The sequence below is a fragment of the Chenopodium quinoa genome, unplaced genomic scaffold (genome assembly GCF_001683475.1).
Source record: "Chenopodium quinoa cultivar QQ74 unplaced genomic scaffold, ASM168347v1, whole genome shotgun sequence".
NCBI lineage: Eukaryota > Viridiplantae > Streptophyta > Magnoliopsida > Caryophyllales > Amaranthaceae > Chenopodium > Chenopodium quinoa.
The window spans coordinates 6542832-6566666 of record NW_018744304.1 but is presented as its reverse complement, the minus strand read 5'-3'; the positions used below and the strand labels follow the sequence as shown (position 1 = coordinate 6566666).

General features: G+C 32.3%; 1 protein-coding gene across 1 annotated transcript; it reads left to right on the top strand.

Annotated features, from left to right (window-relative positions):
- Positions 1–18801: 18801 nt before the first annotated feature.
- Positions 18802–21772, top strand: LOC110695861 (protein FAR1-RELATED SEQUENCE 5-like). Its single transcript, XM_021873087.1, has 4 exons — positions 18802–18925; positions 19659–20706; positions 20833–21048; positions 21142–21772. The coding sequence occupies exons 1-4, from the start codon at positions 18802–18804 to the stop codon at positions 21770–21772; spliced, it is 2019 nt and encodes a 672-aa protein (XP_021728779.1).
- Positions 21773–23835: the final 2063 nt, after the last annotated feature.

The following is a 23835-nucleotide window of genomic DNA, read 5'->3' as shown; positions in this document are numbered from 1 at the left end:
TGCTCAATGATCCCAGGAGGTGGAATATTCCCCTGATAAGGAAAAGGTTTGAATGGGAAAGTGCAAAGGAAATCTTGGGCATGGAAATGTCTAGTAACCAGGATGAAGATCTACTTTACTGGCCGCACCATAAATCAGGGAGATATACGACTAAGACAGGATATGCTTTCCTTCAGAGCTTAAGAGATGTGGAATCTTATCATAGCAGATATAAGGAGGTGTGGAGGATTCTGTGGCGTCTTAATATTCCCCTCAAGTGGGGCCTTTTTCTCTGGAAGTTATTTCTGAATGGTTTGGCAGTCAAGGCTAATCTCCATCATAGGGGTATTCCAGTGCAGTTAGGGTGTGACTTGTGCGGAGAGGTGGAAGAGGATTTCCAACATCTTTTTAGAGAGTGTACAGTGGCACGGTATGTGTGGGATAATTGTTCCATTATTTTCAACTTGAATCTTGCTTAATCTACTCCTATGCGACAATGGATTCAGACATATGTCCTGCTCTTCTATAGTGAGGATGACATTCATAGCGATAGGATCATTAAAATGATAGTGACTCTATGGAGCTTAAGGATAACTAGAAATGGTCGGGTCTTTAGAGGGGAAGATGGTGACGGGGAGGTGTGGCTCCATCATATGAACAGAGCAATGCAGGAGCTGGGGACATTCCGGGAGAAAAAGGGTAGGTGCCCTCAGAGAATAGATGATGTGATGACTCCTGTGGATACTCGTCTACCGGGGTTTCTTCATTCTTCTGTGGGTATAGAGGACTATATTATTCTCCATTCGCCAATTACAACGCAGGGGGTGACAGTTCTTGTTGATGGTTCATGGACGAAGAGCAATGGCAATGCAGGGTTAGGGTGGGCTTTTTCTTCAGATGGTAACATCTTCGAGGATAGTGGAGGGCACTTCTGCAAGGCAGTTTTGGCTCTGCATGCGGAGGCTCTTGCCTGCTTAATGGCCTTGCGATGGGTTGTTTCAAAGGGGTTCCCTAGGGTTTTCTTGTTCTCTGATTCCTATATCCTGGTTAAAACTCTAGGTAATCAGCTGGCAGCGGATATCAGTATTTTGTGGACTATCCGGGACATCCAGATGATGGCTGCGAATATTAGGACTTGTGTTATATGGAAGGTTAGTAGGGACCAAGTGGCTCAGGCCCACGTTATAGCTAATGACTGTAGAATTAATTTTTCTTCTTTTGTTTCTTAGTTTCTTGTGTTTTGCTGTTGAAAAAATAGAATATATTTTAATTTAAGAGTTAGATTAAAATTGAATTAATTTGTGAAGAACCCTAAATTTGAAATTGAATTGTGAATTTGATTTCAAAATTGAATTAGGCATAAATGTTATGTTTTAATTCAATAGACCTAATTTAATTTAATTTTGCAAAAGTTGTATAATTAAATTAAACTCTCAAAAACAAAAAAAAAAATCAATTTTGGGAAGGGGCAGCCGTGGCTGGGTGGATGAACCACCGTCAGGTGGCCGCGGCGGCTGCCCAGGTGGTCGAAAAGGGTGCAGCAAGGAAGGCGCAGGCGGCGAACTGGTTGCAGCAGCGTAGTGGAACTGTTCCACTGCCACCTGCTGCAGCCAACATACGCAAGTGGCTGGGCTTTTCTTCCTGGTTGCGCGCCTGGCTGCGGCTGCGGGTGGGCTTCGGCCTGGCTGTGGCAGGAGCAGCGGTGGTTGGGCACTACGCCTGGCTGCTGCGGTAGGGTACTGCGGTGGTCAGGCTCTGGTCTGGCCGCTGCGGTGGTTGGGACGTGACTGGCAGCAAGCCAAGTCACGGTGTTTCCCAATTTTTCAAAAAAAAAAATAAATTGTTTTTTATTAAATTATTTTGTTTTAAAAATTATTTTCAAGATAAAATCTGATTTTATTTTGGAGATAAAATCAAATTTCAAAAGTTGTTTTTGATAATTATCCTTAATTAAAATTGTTAATTTTGGATAGAGTTTGTTAGAATATTTTGAGCATATTCCAAAAAGATAAAGATTGATTTAAATAATGTGATTATCCCATAATTTTTTTTGGATAATAATTGATTTAAAATTTTGTGATTGGCTAGTAATTAGGATAGAATTTCCTAACTTTGTTAGGATAATCTTTGAGGATAAATATGATTTATCTTTTAAGATTAAAATAAGATTTGAATCTATCTCATGACTAATTTAGAATATATGATATTTTATTGATGGTCATGAATAATATATGATATTATCTAATTACATTAATTAAAATATGAGATATTTTGGTGCCATATTTCCTTAATTGTGAACATTCGATGTTGTAGTTTAGGAAAGCATGATGAGTGATTTATTATGTGGCAATTTTATAATATATGATGTTATTTATTGCTATATAATGACTAGTATGGCCCATTATATTAGATTACTAAATACGATCTGCGCATCGTGATGTATTTTTGTAATCTTAGTACGGTCTACGTACCGATAAAGTATTTTTGTAATTTTATTTCATTTTATTTAAGTAGTAGATAGAATAGAGTAAAATTACAAGTTGCAGTTAATCCAAGAAGCCCATGAAGTGAAGGCCCAAAGGAGCAAGGTGGATGAGATCCATGAAGGTTCAAGTGGGATTTTTTTACATTATTAGTTTCTTAGGATTAGGGGCCATGTTATGTCTTGTTTATGCATTCATTTTATTATGCATGTTAGATTTTATTGATGTTTTGTGATGATGCGCTAGAGTTCACTATTTAATCACAACATAATAAATCTAGGTCCCAGTAATATTGAGGTTGCTTTTCCAATTAAAAACCCGATGAAACCTTTGATATTTATGACAGGTCATGCCTCAGCTGGGTGTCATACTATATCTTAGGGGAGTGGGGGTAAATCACGTTTTACACTTTTAATTGGTTTTACTCAACAAGGTTACCTAAAGAATTTAGAACCTTGAAGCTAAGGGTAATAATTAAACATGTGATGGTTAATTATTCAACCAAGAATTACAAGAGTTGTAATTAGTAAAGAGTTTACTCACCTTGAAAATGCAATACTTGATGGTAGGGCCTCAGTCCGGTCAATTATTGCACAAATAAAGGATCTTGGAATCATATTATTCAATAGGGATCAATTAAAATTGAATAAATGCTTTAAAGTTGCCAATTTAATTCGCTTATGGCACTTTAAATTTTATTAAACATAATTGAATTTTGCGTTTACTTACAAGTAACACGTCGTTCTAATTTTATTATTATATATAATCTCCTCGATTGAAAATAAAATTGAGAAACGTTCTCAAAAGTTTAAAAGATTATTCATAAACCTATATTCCAATTTTGCTAAGATGGTTCTAAAAGGCAAGTTTTAGAAATCCATGTCACATGACTAAGGTTGGTTTTATTCAAAATGTTTGAGTAAAATGCCAACACATCTTCATTTTGAAAAGTGTTTCAAGGGATACAATGAGATGGGAGGTACAAACTCTCTAAAAGACAAGTATAAAAGTCCAATAAAATCTCTTATCTTCAATATCATTGAATATAAGAAAGTGATTGGAAATCTCTATGATCAAAAGTTGATCAAATGACGCTATTCTTCACCCACTTTATATAAGAGTTAAATTGTTGATTAAACTCTATTATAAATAATGATTGAATAGACTTAGCAAAATCATGAAAAGAGCTTAAAGTAGTTAAGCAAAGCATCATTTTGAACCTAAGAGAAGTGTTCTAAGTGGCTCAAGTGGGAAAGGTTTAGGAATATATGAGGATTGCATTAAGAAGTTATAGGCCAAGAAATGCAAACAAGTTGCTACTTCTCAAACCTAGAACTACTTACATGCTAAAAGTTGTTATGAACAACAAATGTTTCAAATTAAATGGACCAATTACAATTGATTAGAAACTACCTCATATAGTTGGAAGGTAAAAGAATGGAAATGTTCCAAATTTAAGAAGTGTATTATAGAAATTGATTTAGCATATTGCTACTTCTTGGACATATGATGTCTTGTTTAGATCACTCATTGCACAATGTGGTTGAACTAAAGGAAGAAGTTATGGCTAAAAGAGAAATAAATCTACAAGTTTAGAAGCAAATGTTGCTACTTCACAAGTAGAATCTACAAGTTTAGAAGCAAATGTTGCTACTTCACAAGTAGAATCTACAAGTCTGGAAGCAAAAGTTGCAACTTTACAAGTAGAACCTATATTTCACCTTACCTTGTTATTGGCTAGAATTAAATAAATGTTATTCATTCTTGCCATCATCAAAACACCATTCAATGTTAGTACTGACTAAGCATCGAAGATTCAAAAACGTGGAATAAATGTTATTCTATGCTTCATTGAGTCATAATGTGTTTTGAGTTGCTAAATAGGTTCAAAGTTCTATTTGATAGAAATAATTAAACCATTTCTATAAATGAATTGTCTCTAAAATGTCAAATAATTTGAACAAAAATGAACATTGCATGCAAAAGATCCAAAGGGATGGACTTTTAATATCATTAGATTATAAATCCATTGATATATGTAATTATCATTCTAATTTGATATTTTGACAAAATCACCATTTAGAGAAATGATGATGTGAACTCAAGGTCGAATACATATTGATGTAAGAAAACCAAAGGTTCAAAGACTAGAGACGCACAATAAAACTTCATTTGTGATATGATCACTACTTGTGCTTAGTTGAAGCATAAGAGTGAAAATTTTGAAAAGTTCAAAATGTTCAGTATGAAGTTCAGTATCAACTTAACAAGATAATAATTGCATTACAATATGATTGTAATTGTGAAAATTTGAGTCAAGACATTTACTTGGAAACACATTCAAAATATTGCGATATGATCGTAATAATGAAAATTTAAGCCAAGACCTTGATGAACATCCAAGAGTTGTGAAATCGTTTTACGAAAAACTTCGAAAGAAAACCTTGTGAAGTGTTTATGAAGGGAGCTATCAATCTATATGAGATATATTTTGATAATGTATGAAAATTACCTATCTTCCAACCATTATTCAGGGGATATACTTTTAAGATAAGCTACAAAACTAAACAAACTACATAGGACAAATCAAAATGTAGCAAAGGCTTCAAATGTGATATGGATAAGAAAAGTTCTTATTAAGTCTTTCTACAAAGCAAGGAATAAAAGTTGTATTAAATCGTTTAATGCACGATCAATTCCTATACATAGCACAGGGTACTACCACACAAATCATACTTAGCACAAAATGTTTGTTGCTCAAGTAGGTGCCCTTATGGAAATTGTTCCAAAAGGTCAAGTGGGAGTAGTATAAATCTCGAAAGAGTTCGAGAAAAGCAACAAACAAACATGGCTCAAACCATGGTTGGTTCACCCTATGCTAAATGTGCCTCCTCAAAAAGGCAAGTGGGAGTATAAGAATCTCGAAAAGTTCGAGAGCCTTGAAAGAGTTCAAGAAAAGTGATTTCGAAAATCTTGAAGAAATTTGAGAAGTAATCGAATCAAAGCAACAATATGAGCATGATTCACCTCATGTTACAAGTGACAACGCATGGTCTCATTAAGTGTAATGGGAATAATAACCATGTGTCGAAGGTTGTACATTCCAAGTGCACATCCTCAATTGTCGTTTCTCATTGAAACTAAACAAAGATGTTGTATAAGTTTCAATTGTTGCATCAAAACCCACAATGATGACTAGCATATGTAAAACTTAGCCAAAGAAATATGATTTCATATAGATTAAGAGTTCTAAAATATTCATTTTGGAACATGATGATTATGCAAGTAACAAAGATGATTTGACAAGTTATAACTCCAAGTGGTTTAAAAAACCAGGAAATCTGAAATAGATTCTAAGTCTGTAAGCAAGTGTATGACACTTGAATAATTTTCCTAATTGGGTGAGACCCATTATAAGCAAAACAAACAAGAAAGAAAAATGTTTTCTAAGTAAGCAAAGACTTGTTAAAGGATTCAACTAATTCATAGTATGACTATGACTACGACGAAAACTTTACATTAGTCATGTTGCAAAGATCTATTAAAGATATTTTAGTGATTACTACCTTATAAGATTTGGTAGATGGACTTCAAAACACTTTATTGAAATTGTTCATGAAAGAAGATTTGTATATGATACAATCAAAATTTTGAAATAGCATCATGGAGTTAGTGTTCTTAATTTTGTGAGTAAATCAAATCGTTAGATGTTCTCGTAAAATGAAGAAAATGTCTTGTGTGTACAAGATGTTTAGTGGGAGCTATGAAGTCTTCTTGGTCTAGTATAAAGAGAAATTATTCATTGCTTGAAGGGTCAAGTAATGGCTGATGCATTTTGTATGAAAAACCTTGAAGAGAATGATGAGTACATTTGGGATTCAAAATCTATAGAGATAGGTTTTGACGGATGTTTGAGCTTGGTTAAGAAACTTATATTGATAAGATTCTTATAAATTTCAACGTTATATTGAAAGGAGTTTCAATCCCATGTAACATGGCACATTGCTTATGATTCAATACTTTGAGAAAGGTTGATGAAATTAAGGTCTTAAGTGATGATCCTTATGCAGTTTGCAAAGGATGCATCATGCATGTCATGGACCATACTGGTCTATTTGATTCACATGTTTTTAAGAACAAGTGATGATAGAGTTCAATTGAAATCCAATGTTACGTTGGAATACAAATTAGAAATTTCTAAGTTCCTTGTGAAAGGACGAAGGAAAATTCTTAGTGTATGGAGATGAAAATGATTATAAAATTTAGAAATTGCAAAATTAATGTTTATGAGAATGTCTCATGAACTCTACTTACTAAACCCCTTCCATTTCCAAAGCATGAGAAACATGCTAATGAAATTGGATTGAGGCAAATGATGTAATTAGAAGCTGTATTTGTTTTTAGGGAAAAACAAGTTACATGTGTAATACATTCATTTGCAGAATTATGTTTATCAATTGAAACAAAGTTTCCATCTTATTTAATCGTGGTTTCAAGATTAAATAAAATGTCCAAACTAATTATGAGTTGATGGGCTCATCAGGTTGATGACCTGGTGAATGGAACCCCACAGGTGAACTAAATTCATATATTATTTAAGTTCCTAGTTCGAAATCATTAAAGTGGACATAAATGATTTCAATTAATGGACTAGCATGTAAGATTGATTGAATAGCGCAGTTTCATAGGCTATAGGAGCGTAGTGAAGCTCGGTCAGTCACATGGATATGCATGAATGATGCATGATCGAACTATAGATCTACTTTGAAGTTCAAGTATAGAAATTAAATTCTGGATATATTAGTAGCAACGCCTGCAGCCGTGGTAGCAGTTGTGCAACGCTTGCACGCTGCTGCCCACAGCCACCATCGACCGCCTGCCCTCCCTCCCTCCCTCTCGGACTGCCACCTAGTTGGTAGCCGCCGTGGCTGTGAAGGAGTTATGTCTTCGATAAGTGCAATTACTAGATATATCAAGGATCACTATTATGGAGATAATAAGTTCATTCTATAGGGTCGTCAATGTTTGGTGCTAGATATGACAATTGATCTTTGGGTTAGCTTAATGGCCCAAAGCCTTATAGAATGGATCCTACAAGGTCACACATAAGAGTATTGGGTTAAACAAGTTAGAGGCCCATTATTGGGCCTCATGAGTTCATGACATACCACATTGATAATTGGGCTTGGATATTTAGAAGAGTCTAATGGGTTTTGGACTTGACATGGTTTTATTTCTAGATATGATCTATAAATATAAACCATGCCTAGGGTTGCATGAGACAACAATTGACATACAGTGAATTGTCACACAAGCAACCAGGTTTCCCAAAAACCCTAACTCTCTCTCTCTCTCTCTACTCGACCCTCTCATTCTCCTCCCTGTCCGTACGACCCTCCTCCCCGGGTGGCGCATGTGGTGGCGCGTGGGTGGTGTTTTGGTGTGTTCGTGGCTCAAATCTCCGTTGAAGGTTGATTGAAGTGTTCAGTCATAACTAACTAGCATTAGTGGAGGTTTAATCCATGCTCGTGGACTAAGTAGAGGAATCACGCTTGGGGTTCTTTATCTCCCATTGTTCTTGCTCGATCGCACGTGGAATCACGCTTCAAAGGTACGATTATATGTTCTTTATGTGTTATGCATTAGATCTTGGGATTAGGTACTGTATGAATATGATTCATGTTTTTCCGCTGCGTAGTACCTATAATTCCCTACAGGCTGCGCCACCCAGCCGCGGTTGCCGATTAAAATAATTTTTTTTGTGTTTTTAATTTAATTAAAATAATAATTATTATAATTAAATTAAATCAATCTATAAGATTAAAATTACATCATATTCAACTTTAAAATTAGGGTTCTTCATAAATTAATCCCAATTTAATTCTAACTTTTAAAATTAAATTGATGATCATACACAAAACATTTTTATGCATAAATCAATCCGATTAAAATTATGAATCACAAAACAAATCGAATTAAATAAAAATCAAGCATAAAAATCATATTTTAGGACTAGGATTTTCGAAAAATTCGAAAAATAGGGTTAGGAAAATTCGAAAAATAGGGTTAGGGTGTTCGAAATTTTCGAACATATTAGGGCTAAAAACGGTCATCTTCATAGCTATTTTGAGCATAATTAAATCACATTTAATTGATTCCAAAAGTTTAATCACATTAAATATAATAATTGAACCATAATTAAATTAATTTCTCCCTCTTAATTGATTATAAAATTAACATGGACATCAAATAATCGTATTATTATGATCTAGCGCGTTCATGCAAGAGGCTAACTGATACCACTGTAGGAGTTTATAGGTACTACGCTACGGAAAAACATGAATCATATTCAATCAAGTATCAATCCCAAGATCACATGCATAACACACAAGACACATAATCATACCTTTGACGCGTGAATTCCACAAAGCTATTCGATAAGCAAATCAGGGAGTTAATAGAGCCCCAAGCGTTGCTCCTCTACTTAGTCCACGAGATCCGAACGAGCCGTCCACCAATACTAGATTGGTCGAGTGATTGAGCAAAACCGCGATCACCACCTTTATTGACAGCCGACCACCGCACGAATCACCACAACCATCACGAACCGCCACCGGCGTGAGGAGGAGGAGAGAGCCGTGGGAGAGAAAGGAATATGAGAGGGGTTGGGTTTCGTGTTTGCTAATTAGGGTTTGATCACACTGATCAGTTAATTGCTTACTTCTACTTGCAAACCTAGGCACCTAGTCTATTTATAATCCTATTATAATTAGAATAGGGCACGAAGCCCAAAACCACTTCTAATCCCCATATGGCCGGCCAGCCACCTAGAGTGACGAGGCCCATGATGGGCCTCGTTCTCTAATGCTCGATCTAGCCCCTTTGTGTGACCTTATAGGATCCGTCCAATTGGGCTTTGGGCTATTTTACTAGTCCAAAGATCGTTAGTACCTCTAGCTATGGCAAAACGACGACCCAAATATACGAACTTAATTATCTCCATAATTTGATCCAATTATATATCTAGTAGTTGCACACGACGATGACATAACTCCTTCAGCTCATAGTTTAAGATAATTATAGATTAAAATTATACGAGTAATATAAAGTAGTAATAATAATAATAATAATAATAATAATAATAATAATAATAATAATAATAATAATAATAATAATAATAATAATAATAATAATAATAATAATAATAATAATAAAGTTGTGTGTGTGGGGTTGGTAGGAAAGAGAAATAATAAAACATTTGTGAAGGTGGGGTTAGGCCCTGTTCTTTTGAACTTCTCGGCAGAGCAGAGCAAATTTCATCAGAGCAGAGCAGAGAATAGCAGATTTTAGCAGAGCAGAGCAGAGTAGATTACTATTACTATTACTATAACTATTATTATTATCGCATTTTTATTATAATCATTAAATATTATATTAAATATTAATTATTATTATAATTTTTATTATTATTATTATTTAATATTGTTTAATTATTTTTTATTAAAAATTAATAATTGTTATTATCTTTAAATATTAGTTATTATCTTTCAATATCAATTTTTATTATAAAAATTCAATTATTATTATTATTATTATTATTATTATTATTATTATTATTAATTATTATTACTAGCACTGTCAAAACGGTTTGACAGTTCGGTTTTGGTTCGGTTTGAAATCGGTTCGGTTTGAAATCGGGTCGGTTTGAAATCGGTTCAAATGTCTTACGGGTCGGTTTCGGTTCGGTTTAAATAATTATCGGTTCGGTTCGGTTTCGGTTTATTCTTGAACGGTTTAAATTCGGTTCGGGTTCTAAACGGTTCGGTTAGTAAACGGTTCGGTGCAAACGGGTTGCGGTTTGTTAACGGTTCGGTGTAAACGGTTTTTAACCCGGTTTAAATTCGGTTCGGGTTGTAAACGGTCCGGGTTGTAAACGGTCCGGGTAGTAAACGGTTCGGTGCAGACGGGTTGCGGTTTGATAACGGTTCGGTGTAAACGGTTTTTATCCCGGTTTAAATTCGGTTCGGGTTGTAAACGGTCCGGGTTGTAAACAGTCCGGGTAGTAAACGGTTCGGTGCAGACAGGTTGCGGTTTGTTAACGGTTCGGTGTAAACGGTTTTTATCCCGGTTCAAACAGTTTCGGTTTAGAAACGATTCGGTTCTTTTTTGGTTCAGTTTCATTTTAGTTCGGTTTATAACTGGTTCGGTTCGTTAACGGGTTCGGTTCTTCTACGATTTAACATTACTTGGATAGGTTTTATTTCAGCTTTACTAAATTACAGTTCGAGTCTGGTTTTGATTCAAAAAACCGGTTTTTTATCGAGTCGTTTGGATTTGGGCAATCAAACAGTTTTGGTTTGAAATTTTATACTACTTTCTAACTTTTTGCTAGTTAACAAGTTTTATATCAAGTCGAGACTTCATCACTTCATATTGAGGCATCATATTATATGCAAATTCTCATTAATTTTATAAATACATATCATGTTATGTATTTAGTTTAGCCATACTGATCTTACTAGTTTATTAGGAAGTAGATTATAAAAGTTTAGTGCATTGATGTATTATTGTTTTACTATCAGATTATTATCTGCTTCTTATTTGATCATTTAGTTAATTAATAATGTCATAATCATGATTTGATGAGTAATTGTGACATCGAAATTTTCAATTTGGTATTCGATACTTAATTAGTCAACAAGACTGATAGTTAAGACTTGTTTATCATTATATATTTGCATAAAGTTATATATTACAAAGTAGTTTGATTTGTATAATCAAAGAACACATTAATGAAGAAGAAGGTAATATTGACTCTTTCAACCGATTATACATATTAACATATAAATAACATATAACCATCTCATATTCTCATAGTTAAATATTATTAGTATAAAGGGATGAGAATCATAAGATTATTATATTTTTCTATATCCTTTATTGGTTTACCCCTAAGGCTTATGTCACTAATTACTAATTAGTAATTAGTAATTACTTAATTAGACTAACAAGTTAATAAGAAAGAGTAGCGTTTAACTTGAGTCTAATAGATCAAATACTGAAATGGTATTAGTATATTACCTAGTAGGATAGTCTAGTACACTGCTAATCTGTTATGCAACTATGCTAAATTGACAATTGCTGATATAGTCATATTAGTCAATCACTCATGTAGTCATAACTCATATCTAAATAAGTAATTTGTATTTATGTACTAATCTACTAGTCAATTATACAATTTATAAGTTTACACGATTACAAGTGTATTTGCTTATAGGTACAACTAAACTGATATAAAATAACCATATAACTAATCCGTAGTACTTCTTACTCTCTAAGATATATGACGTCATTATATTATTAAACAGTGTTCGATTTTTTATTAATCGCAACGCTAGACATTTACACGCTAACCGATTCACATTTTATAATTTAAAGAACTTAATATTTTAATGTGTGTGTTAAAAAAAATTATAAAAGCTGATATTATGAAGGCATATTTCGTTTTATCGGGATTCGAGAAATGTAATTAGTTTTTTTTTGAAGCCATGTAATTAATTAATTGTATAAAATTTCGTTTAATGTTATTAAAATAAAATTAAAAATTTTGATTTTTACAAAGTGGAAAATTGATTTCATTTTTTTGGTTGACAATTTCATCAAAATATGAAAGGTGGGAAATTTCCCTCCAAAACTAAAAGGAAAAACAAATTTTAAATTTAGAATTTAGATATTTTGGTTGTTAAATAATTAAATAATATATTGCAAAAGAGGAAAAAAAAAAAAAAAAAAAAACAGTGGTGAAACGTGAATTGAATTAGCCTGGTTAGGTCATCTCCTCTTCATTCATCATCTTCAATTCGCCGTTTTGCTCCACATCAAACACTGATTCTTCGGTTCTTCTTCTTCATCCTCAAGCGCTGAATCCTTACTCACTCTGAAGTTCTCCAGTTCTCCATCTTCAATTCTTCCTCTCCTTCAAGCCGTCACAGCTCAAGGTAATTTTCAGTTAATTTTTTTTTTTATTTCGGTTTTTTTTTCGATCTCGAGTTCTCCATTGTCGTTTTTTTTGTTCGATCTCCAGTTCTCCATCTTCAATTCTTCTTCTCCTTCAAGCCGTCACAGCTCCAGGTAATTTTCACTTAATTTTTTTTTGTTTTTATTTCGGTTTTTTGTTCGATCTCAATTTCTCCAAATGTAATTAGTTTTTTTTTCGATTTCCAGTTCTCCATCTTCAATTCTTCTTCTCCTTCAAGCCGTCACAGCTCAAGGTAATTTTTCAGTTAATTTTTTTTTTTTATTTCGGTTTATTTTCGATCTCGAGTTCTCTATTGTCGTTTTTTTTGTTCGATCTCCAGTTCTCCATCTTCAATTCTTCTTCTCCTTCAAGCCGTCACAGCTCCAGGTAATTTTCACTTAATTGTTTTGTTTTTGTTTTTTGTTGTTCATATAATTCCTGAACTATAGACCAGGATGGCATATACTAATCACCCTCTATTATGAATATCTAAGGGACAGTGGGAGACAAATCTTGTGGTTATAAAAGCATTAGAATTTTTGTATGGTAGGGAACCCAATAAATCATTACACTATTTCAGTTTAAAATATCATTCTAATGTTATGATCAGGTATAAACACTAAAGAATTTTTGTGTGCTAATTATAGTTTAATGCAAGTTGGTTTGTTTCCAATAGAAAGAGAATCTTGTCATTTTAATCCATTGTTTTGACTTATTGAAGTAAATTAGATAAAGCAACTACTACTAATTTTAGTAATTTATAAATCTGGTAGTGTATCACTACTAAATAGTATGATTGGTTATGGCTAGGGATGTTTTGGCCATTCCTATTACATCGGTAGCCTCTGAGTCTTCTTTTAGCATGGGTGGTCGTATTTTAAACAAGTATAGGAGTGCGCTTTTGCCTAAGAATGTTGAGGCGTTGGTTACAACACAAAATTGGTTACGTGGTTATGATTGTGATATTGAAGAAGACGTCCTTGACATTGGTAAAGAAGTGATAGATGAAAGTTTTGCATCTAGTTAAGATATGGAATTGTGGTTCAGGCTTTTGCTAAAATGTTTTAATCTCATAGAACAAATATTAATAGTTTTAATCACATTACATTATTGATATTTTGTTCCTTATTTGTCTTGAATTATTGGTTATTATTTTTGTTGTAGTTATATAATTCTACTGTAATGAGAGTCATCAAACTAAAAAAAAGTAGTAACGATTTGCTTGACAAATATTAAGAGCATTCTCACTGGCAACACAGGAACTGATAAAAGAAAGTAGAAGTTAATAGCCCGTTTCACTTTTATCTTGACCCTGACTTGACCTTTACCCGCAACGTACTCGCCCCGCTAATGACCCGCATTGACCCGCCCAATAACCACTCCTAGTAGTAAGTGGTTTGTAAATGGTTTGATTTATAAGCGATTCGGTTCATAAACATTTTGGTTTATAAGCGGTTCGGTTTATAAACGGTTCGGTTAATAATCAGTTCGGTTTATAAACGGTTCGGTTTATAAACAGTTCGGTTTATAATCAGTTCGGTTTATAAACGGTTCGGTTTATAAACGGTTCGGTTTATAACGGTTTTTATGGCAGTTCAAACGGTTTCGGGTTAGAAACGGTTCGGTTCATTTTCGGTTCGGTTTCCTTTCAGTTCGGTTTAGATTTTGGTTCGGTTCTTAAACGGTTTAACGTTACTCGAATCGGTTCGGTTTCGGGTTCACTAAAATGCGGTTCGGGTCGGTTTTCGGTTTAAAAAAAGCGGTTTCTAAACGGTTCGGTTCTCATTCGGATCGGTTTGAATCGGTTCGGTTTCCCCGGTTCGGTTCGGTTTTTGACAGTACTAATTATTACTATTATTATCATGATTACTATTATTATTAATAATTATTATTTTTAATATTATTATTATTAAATATTATATATTTATTATTATTATTATTCAATATTAATTATTTATTATTATTAAATATTAATTATTATTATAATTTAATAATTCAATATTTATTATTATTATTATTAAATATTATTTATTTATTATTATTATTATTAAAATTAATTATTTATTATAATAGTTCAATATTTTATATTATTTTCAAGCAGAGGTGAGATGAGCAGGGCAGAATAGAGCAGATTGAAGAAGAGCAGCTCTAAAGAAAGGGGCCTTAGTTGGAGAGAGATATTATAAAATATTGGTAGATTCTTTTCAAATATAGTAGTGTTGCAACTAATATGAAATGGCCGAAAATAGAAAAAATTGCAACTAATACGAAATGGAGGGAGTACTATGTAATTTTATTTTATTTTATTTTTTTTTGGAAAAATGTAATAAACTAGTTGATAAGGGTGATATATACCTTTATTAAAAAAAAAAAGGTGATATATACCTTATACTTCGTATATTACATTGGGTACTAATATGATGTTACTCCATATTAACAAAATAATTTAAATTTTACTTTGGGTACTAATATGATGTGCTATATTTCTGACCCTCAACAATTAGTCATTTTGGTGCAGTGCCTATAGCGAAATAAAAATAACCTGGACACATGTATACTACAATCTTGGCAGTATTGTTCTTAAAATATACACATTTTTAGATCAAATCTGATAATTTCATTTACGTATTCTTCTGTCCCCCTCAATTTCATATTCAATATTGGCAAATGGCAAAACTATGGATTACAATTTACAAGTTATGCAGAGCATGTACTAAAATTCATGTGCATTCCTGACAAGAAAAATAAGATATAATCAATTTGCTTATATTTTTAAGTAAATTATTAAGGTGCTTGATGTCCAAAAACAAACAAAAATTAAGCACATGGTGAAGAAAACAACAATATCACATGAGTATGTGATTGCCAACTACTTCAATTATTTATTGAAGTTTTAAGCTTTGACAAAGGAACATAAAATTGAATCTCGTATATATTAGTGGATAATTGCTTCTCCATCACTCGGGAAAGTCGTATATATTGAAATTATAAGCTTTATCATGTCTAATCTAATTATTATAAGAACACATTAGCTTAAATTTTCCAAGATTTATTAACCGTTTAGACCTTTTTTTTTTGAAGGGATATTAACCGTTTAGACCTTGTTCTCTTTATCTTAAATAAATTATTTTGACTTCAATTAAAATAATTTATGATAATTAAATATGTTTTTTTTTGAGGAATAAATAACAATAAGTTAAGTTTTGCTAAAGTAAATTTATTTTAGTACTCCGTAAAAATAAATTATGTTCAATAACATAAGTTGTACGAGTATAAATTAATAAATAAATTCAGATATAAGTTAAGCCGTAATCAATAAAAATCAGTAATACAAAAGAACGCACATAATAGTGCAAAATAAATTTTAATTAATAAAAATAATTTAATTTTAACAAATAATTATTATTTTTAAAAAAAAAAAAAACTTAATAACATTAAAAATTAATTATGTTTAGCAAATAAGCTTACTTCATAAAAAATGGATAAGACGGCCGTGCCTTAGACTTTGTCAAAAAAAAAAAAAAAAAAAAAAAAAAAAAAAAAAAGCTTATGTTTTTGGGTCCCCCGGCTCTTTGATTAATAACAAAATCAAACACTAATCTTACGGGCCCGAATAAGCGAATACTATAATATATTAATATCTCCATCATGTCATGAGAATGTGGGTCAATTCCAAGATTGCCAACTCTTAAATTAACAAATATGGAGTAACTTGTCTTAAAATGAATTTTACAATAATCATTTCAAATATGACTACCATAATATTTTCATGATCATATAGTTTATAATTCATAGGTTTTTTCTAGATAATTAATTATATTACTTTACTTTAGGTGTAAAATATTATTATTAACATTTTTTTGATTAATCAATTTTTTAGTTTCATTTATGTAATTTTTATTCTTATAATATAGTTTTTCAAAAAAAAAATTATTTTATGTTGGATTGAAAATTTCAAAAAATATATTTGTAATGTAGATATAATTGTGATCATTTTATAAGGTGAGAAAAACCAATCATATTATGTATCACTAAAATAATGTGATAGTCAATTTTCAAACGACTACTGTAAAGTGATCCGTTTTAAAAATGAGCAAGTTTTAACTTTTAAGACTCATTTGACATTACTGTAGTTTTCACTATTTTGGATTTATTATGTTTTTTTAAGTCCTATGGTATATGTCATGTTAAGAATAAAAAATTAGTCTAATTATTGAAATCATGATTATTAAGAAGGAAAAATTGAAAAGAATAATCCTACCTTTGCTCCATCTGCTCAAAACAGGCCAACCTTTGCATATTCTGGGAACAATCCCATCTTTCACCCGTATTTTCTCAAAACAAGCCTTTTTACCTATAACTTGCTTAACAGGTTGATTTTTTTTTTTATTATTTTTTAAACCTCTGTCTAAAAAATAAAATAAAATAAAAATAAATAAAGTTAAAAACAAAAACCCACCTTTTCTCTCCTCCCCCTTCCCTCCCTAGTTCCCCACCATGGCCACCAGCCATCACTCTCTCACCTTACCCAACCTCCGTATCCCCACCTCCCCGCTTTCCCTTCCCCCAAAAAACTGCAACTCACACCACTGACCCACCACCTACACTACATCCATCCATTTCACCACAAACCCACCACCAACGACACCTCTCATCACCCACGAAACCCCACCCCCTTAAACCCACAAGCACCACTGCATCACAACCACTACGTACACCACAATTGTCTTCCACCTCAAAACACCAACCACAACCCCCGAAACCCCACCCGATGCCTCACATTCGACATACCACCCTTCTTTGATGCGTTTTCCACCAACCCCACATTATCATTCATATTAATGGCAAGCAAGGCAGATTGTAGCTTTTATCCACAATTCTAACACACAATACCCAAAATATACAATTACAAACTTATATTAAACATTAAAGGAACAATAAAATCCTCAATTTTTTCAATTACCCACGAAAATTCACATCTACCATATTTCACAATCAACAAAAATAAATCAAATGTTGGGTAATAAATTAACCATGAACAACAATAATTACCAAGGGAAGGGGAAGATGAGGGTGGTCGTTCAGGTGGCGGGCTTGTTTTAGACCGGAAGGTGGGGCTGGGCCGTGGACTGTGGTAGTCATTCAGGCAAAGGCGGCTCAGTGGTTGGGGAATGGGTGTCGTTCAGGGGCTGGGCTGAAGTTGGGAAAATTTTATTTTTTAATTTTATTTTTTTTATTTTTAATTATTAAAAAATATTAGACCAATTAGTTAGTGACACGTGGCATGTCACTTGCTAAAACCGGTTAACAATATAAAAAACAGGTCAAGGACTTGTTTTGAGAAAATAGGGGTGAAAGGTGGGATTGTTCCCAGAATACGCAAAGGTTGGCCTATTTTGAGCAGATGGAGCAAAGATGAGATTAATCTTTTCAATTTTTCCTATTAAGAAAATTGACTATTGAAAATTGAAAACTACTCCCTCCGTTTTTAAATACTTGCTCCATTTCTCCATGCGCGGAGTTTTAGGAGAAATTAGAGAAAGTAATAAAATATGGAGGTAGTGGGTTGGTGGAAGAATAAAAAATTGTAAAAAGCAAAAGTAGTGGAGAAATTGGAAGTGAGAGAATATGAAATGAATAAAATATGATATTTGTTGGGTCCACTAGGTGGTATAAATAAATTAAATATTGTAAAAACTTTCCGAATAAGGAAAGAAAGCAAGTATTTAAAAACGACCGAAAAAGGAAAGTGGAGCAAGTATTTAAAAACGGAGGGAGTACTTTTTTTTCTTATTTTTTGAAATAATAAATACAATTTTTTTTTAAAAAAAAATTTATTTTTAATGTATTTCCTTTCTGTAAATGAATCAAGGAAAACAATGGTATAGATCTCGCTTAAATGTATCATTACTTTTTTTTTTTTTGAGGCAAAAATGTATCATTTCTTCATTGTTGTTTAATTGATTTCTCTTAATAAACTTAAGTGGGCTGAATAGAAGGTTGGATCAAGAGGACTGTGGAAGGATAATTATTCTGGACCAGATCCATCACGTAACATATACGTTGGATACAAATTTTTGCCTAGACTCTAGGGTAGCTAGCTTCTCCTACACCCCCATGCTACTACGTCGTTTTATATTGAACCATTCTCCCTTTTTTTTTCTTCATCTTTTTTCATTTTTGTTAACTTTCTATTCAAACAACTATATAATTATTTTCTTAACCTAATTTCCATTTTATTTCTCTCTTATTTTACTTATTTCATTTTCTCGATCTCTCCTGCATTTTTTATTTTTCCTCCAATTTTCTCTCTCTTCTTCCATGGAAATTTCTAGCTCAATTGTGTTTGATCGCGACTGTGATTCTAGCTTAATTGCTTTTGAACGTGATTGTGATTCTATTTTTCCTGTTGGAGTTGGTTTAGTCGACTCGTTTTTGAAACAATGTGAGTAATTTTTTCCTTAATCATTCGATTTTGATTATGCTCTGTTTTTCGCCTGTAATAGTTCGATTTTGATTTTTGATTTCATAGTTTTGCTAATTGTATGAATTATAGTTTATATAATGCTCAATTCTAATTTTTGATTTTATTGTTTAGCTAATTGTTATTGCTTATTGTATGAATTAAAACCAAAATTATGGTCGATTATAATTTTTTATTTCATTTTTATTTATGATATTTTTAATTTATAGTTTGTGATGTATTGTTGTTATTTTATTGTTTTTATTTGTAATGTTGTTATTTGATTGATGTTTTTTCCAGTTTTCTGCATTTTAATGATTAGCTATAATTTTATAAAATTTGACATTCAATTAATTTCTGTAGAGTTTTTCGTCGTATTAAACTAATGCTCATGTATGTTACATTATATGTACATTTACGTTTACATAGGTGTAGTTACTGTAATTTATATTTATCTATGTAATCACAAATGTTCATTTATATGTTTCATTATCATTTTGATATATGTTCATTTATGTAATGATAAATAATCATTAACAGTTTACATGTGGTTATTGTATTGTAATTTATTAAAATCATTATTGTAATTGTACATTATTGCTATTGTTTGTGTTCATTTGTTACATTTTAATATTGCAATGGAAAAAAAAGAATGTTATTGTATTTGAGGAAGCAGCTAATTCTGAATTTTATGGGAAACAATTTCCTTCTGAAGATGTGGCTTATGAAATGTTTAATGAATATGCATTTAGAAAGGGCTTTGGAATTAGAATTGGAAAAAGTAAGAGGCGAAGAGATGATTCATTCTCTATGAAAAGATTTGTTTGTACAAATGAGGGTTTTAAAGATAATAAGTGCAGGAATAATAGGCTTTATGAGAGACTTAACATAAGGACTGGTTGCTTAGCTTTTGTGCAGTTTAGTATTGACCGTTCAGGTGTATATACATGTACAAGACATGAGATGGTCCATAATTATGAAATGATTCCTGTTGACAAGAGGCATTTAATAAGGTCTCAAAGGGATATTTCTAAGGAACATATTAATTTCATTTCTACACTTAGATTGAGTGGAGTTAAAGTTTCTGATTCTTTGAGAGCTTTGAAGAAGGAGGTTGGAGGGTCTCCTAACCTTTGTTTTACAGCTCCTAATGCTTATAATGCTATATCTGCTGAAAAGAGAGCTAAACTTGAGGGAGGTGACAACAATCAACTAATCAAATTTATTGCTAAGAGACAAATTGATGAAGCAGATTTCTATTATGATTTTGAACAAGATGAAAATGGTGCATTGGTTAATTTCTTTTGGAGAGAGGGAAGGATGATGAGAGATTATCATTACTTTGGTGATTTGTTAGTTTTTGGTACTACTTATAGGACTAACAAATATGGTATGATTTGTGCTCCATTTGTGGGTATGAATCATCATGCAAATAATGTGATGCAAATAATATGCTCCATTTGTGCTCCATTTGATCTTAATGAAAGAACAGAATCATTTGAGTGGTTATTTGATACTTTTCTAACTTCTATGGGAAGGAGAAGTCCTATTACTATAATGACTGATCAAGCTCAAGCAATTGCAGCTGAGATAAGAAATATTTTCCCCAAAGGTGTTCATCATAGATTATGTGTGTGGCATATTGAACAAAATTCTAAGAAACACGTTGGGGCGTTGAGAGCTTTGGATGGTTTCACTGATTTATTTGGTTATTTGCTGAAGTATTGTGAAACTCCACCAGAATTTGAGCATTATTGGAAAAGGTACTTCTTGTATATACTTGTTTAGCTTCTTAAATAATTTTTACAGAAATGAACATTTAGTTTTTTATAAATGTTTATTTCTAATGATCATAACTGTTATGCTTAATGATCATGTTTTATTTACAGAATGTTGCTGAAATATGACTGTGCAAATGTTGATTGGTTGAATGATTTGTATAAAATCAAAGAGATGTGGTGTCCAGCTTTTTCAAAGAAACATTGGTCAGGAGGTGTGCTTTCATCTCAACGTAGTGAGACAACTAACAAATCAGTTTCTCAAAGGCTTAACAAGACACAAGGTCTATGTGATTTCTATCAAGTGTTTCTCGATGTGGTTCAAGAGTGGAGAAGCTAAGAAAAAGGGAGAGATTATAATACAATCAGAGGTAATCGTCATTTGGCCTTTGCATACATTGGGATTCTTGTTCATGCTAGATCATTGTATACTATTCAAGCTTATGTGATTTTTGAGGAAGAGTTCATTAAGGGTACTGCTTGTGATCATAAGGATGCTGGTGTGAATTTTCCTGAATATTATTATCATTTGTGGAGACCTAGGAAAGATATGATCAAGCATGAGGTTGTTTTTAATAAAGAAACACATGCAATATGTTGTACATGCATGTTGTTTAGTGAAATGGGTTTGCTTTGTTCTCATGCTCTTCGAATTTATCATATGAATTATGTTCATAAGATTCCAGATGACTATATATGTAAGAGGTGGACTAAGGCTGCTATGTGTAGTTATGGCCTTGATGAACCTACAATGAAAACCAATGTAGTATCTACAAGTGTTTGGAGGACACAAACACTAAGGAAATTTGTTAAGTTGGTAACAAGTTGTCAACACTCTTTGAATGCTAGAGCAGAGGTTGAATATTATTTCAATCTTTTAAAAGAAAATATTGAGAGTGTTACTGGTACTATTGATTTTAATGAACTGGTTAAAGGTATTGAAATTGTTGATCATGAAATTAAGAATCCGGCAAAATCAAGACCTATTGGAGAGAGGAATTATAGGCCTAAGAGTAATTTAGAGAAGGCTTATAACAAAGCCATGGGTTAGTGGATGAAGAAAAAGTCAGAATACACTCCTTATAGAAGATCTAAAGGTCAAGCAGTAGTTCAGGTAATAATGAACATTTATGTTTTTGTTATTGATTATTTATGTTCAAGAATTGAACATTTTTGTTTTGCCTTAGGAATTGGACGAGAATGGGTGTCTTATATCTTATACTAATTCTTTGGCTGATCCTAATGAGTTAATTGTGATTGAAGATCCAAGTGGTCAGGTAAATATAAAACTTATTATTATTATTTTTTTAATCTATTTTTATCAAATTCTTTAGAATATAAAACATTTTTACTTTTAATTTTTTTTTCAAGGTTGGTAATAAAAAGACTGCCATTGTAGAAGATATCCCTTCAGATGATAGTGTTTCAAATGACTTTGAACCGGAATTATGTAAATGATTATGTATGTAATTGTAGTTGTTCATTTCAGTAATTTAAGTTGTGATTATAATGTTTTTATAATTTTCATTTTATTATAGGAATATGGAGATAGCTCTGTGCAATCAAACGTTACTGTTGATCTAGACATATCTTCTATTGTGAAGGTGAAATATTAATCATTTACCTTTTAATTTTGTATAAGGTCATTATGAATTTTGAATTTGATCATTAATTATTTTAATTTTGATCATCAGGGTAAAACAACTGCAATTGCTCATGATGTTGATAATGTTCCAACAAGTTCTCAATTGCCACCAAAGAAACCAAGAAATGCACAATTTCCCACAGTTGTGCATGCTCAAATCAATGCTCAAGCTCCTTCTAAAGTTTCTAGCATTGTTCAAAATCCTCCAAAAGCTCCAAGAAATGTTCAAGTTTGTTCTAGTGTTTCGAAGAAAGTTCAAGCTCCTTCTAATGTTCCAAGAAGTACTCAAGGCTGTTCTCGGAATGTTCAAGTTGATCCTAGTATTTCAAGAAATGTGCATGATGCTCTTAATGTTCCAAGAAGTACTCAAGGAAATTCAAGGAATGTACAAGTTTCTCCTAGTGTTTCAAGGAATGTTCTAGTTTCTCCTAGTGTTTCAAGGAATGTTCAAGGATCTCCTACTGTTTCAAGAAGTACTCAAGGCGGTTCTCCACAGATTTCAACCAAATATGATAGGTTATTAGCGTTTTTTGATACTAGTGTGGCTAAGAGATTGGCTACAAATGGTAAATAAGAGAGTAAATCAATATGCAATTATGTTTTGGTGTTTAACTATCAACATTTTTAGTTGTCTCAACTTTATAGAGATTCAAGTGCTCTAAGTTTTTTTATATTTTGATTTATTATGTAATTTGAACCATGTTTTTTTCAAACTATTCTTAAATTTTCTATAAATGATTATTATCGCTTTTGGAAGTGATCATTTACTATTTTAAATAGTAAGAACCATTATTAAATTGGAATAATTATATTAGATGATTTAAAACTGGCAATTATAATGTAACACTTTACTATTTGTAAATATTAAAAAGATAAAAAATTTTGTCTTTACTTGAACAATAACAAAAACTTATGTCCATACAAATACTGAAAGCAAGTATGATCATATATATGTCTATATAATCCCCGGCAACGGCGCCATTTTGACGAGGGGAAAAACTAGGTCGTTATCTAATCTTCCCTCGGTCAAACTAAATTTATAAACACTTAACAAACCTAAAAACGAGTATAGAGGCAAGTCAAAGGTCGAACCCAAAGGAACGGTAATGCTCAAGCACTTTCAATTATGCGCCTAAGCTAGGTCGAAGACGAAGGTAAGAGAGAATACTAACAACTAACAAAACAAGTAACTAAGGAAATAAAACACTAGGAATGGGGATCAACAAGTAATCATGTCAATTACAACAACTTGGGAAGAGCATGCCAATCAAAGGTTGTGAGGACTAAATGATAAGAGCAATCAATAGGAATCAAAGAGCTATCTCCTAATTGTTAAGTTAGGGTTCACTATGAATAATCCTCCTCTCCCCCGTCTCAAATTTTGGAACCGGTCTAAACAAACCCCCATCTATAACAAAATGAAAGACCGGAAGTTTAGACCCTCCCGCCATTACTTTCGTGAGGATATG

Bases quoted from the DNA above. Each gene is read 5' to 3' on its own strand.
- LOC110695861 (XM_021873087.1), top strand. From the start codon at position 18,802: ATGGAAATTTCTAGCTCAATTGTGTTTGATCGCGACTGTGATTCTAGC. The intron at 18,926-19,658 runs GTGAGTAATTTT...TTCCTTCTGAAG, and splicing joins CGACTCGTTTTTGAAACAAT to ATGTGGCTTATGAAATGTTT. The intron at 21,049-21,141 runs GTGGAGAAGCTA...TGTTCATGCTAG, and splicing joins TTTCTCGATGTGGTTCAAGA to ATCATTGTATACTATTCAAG.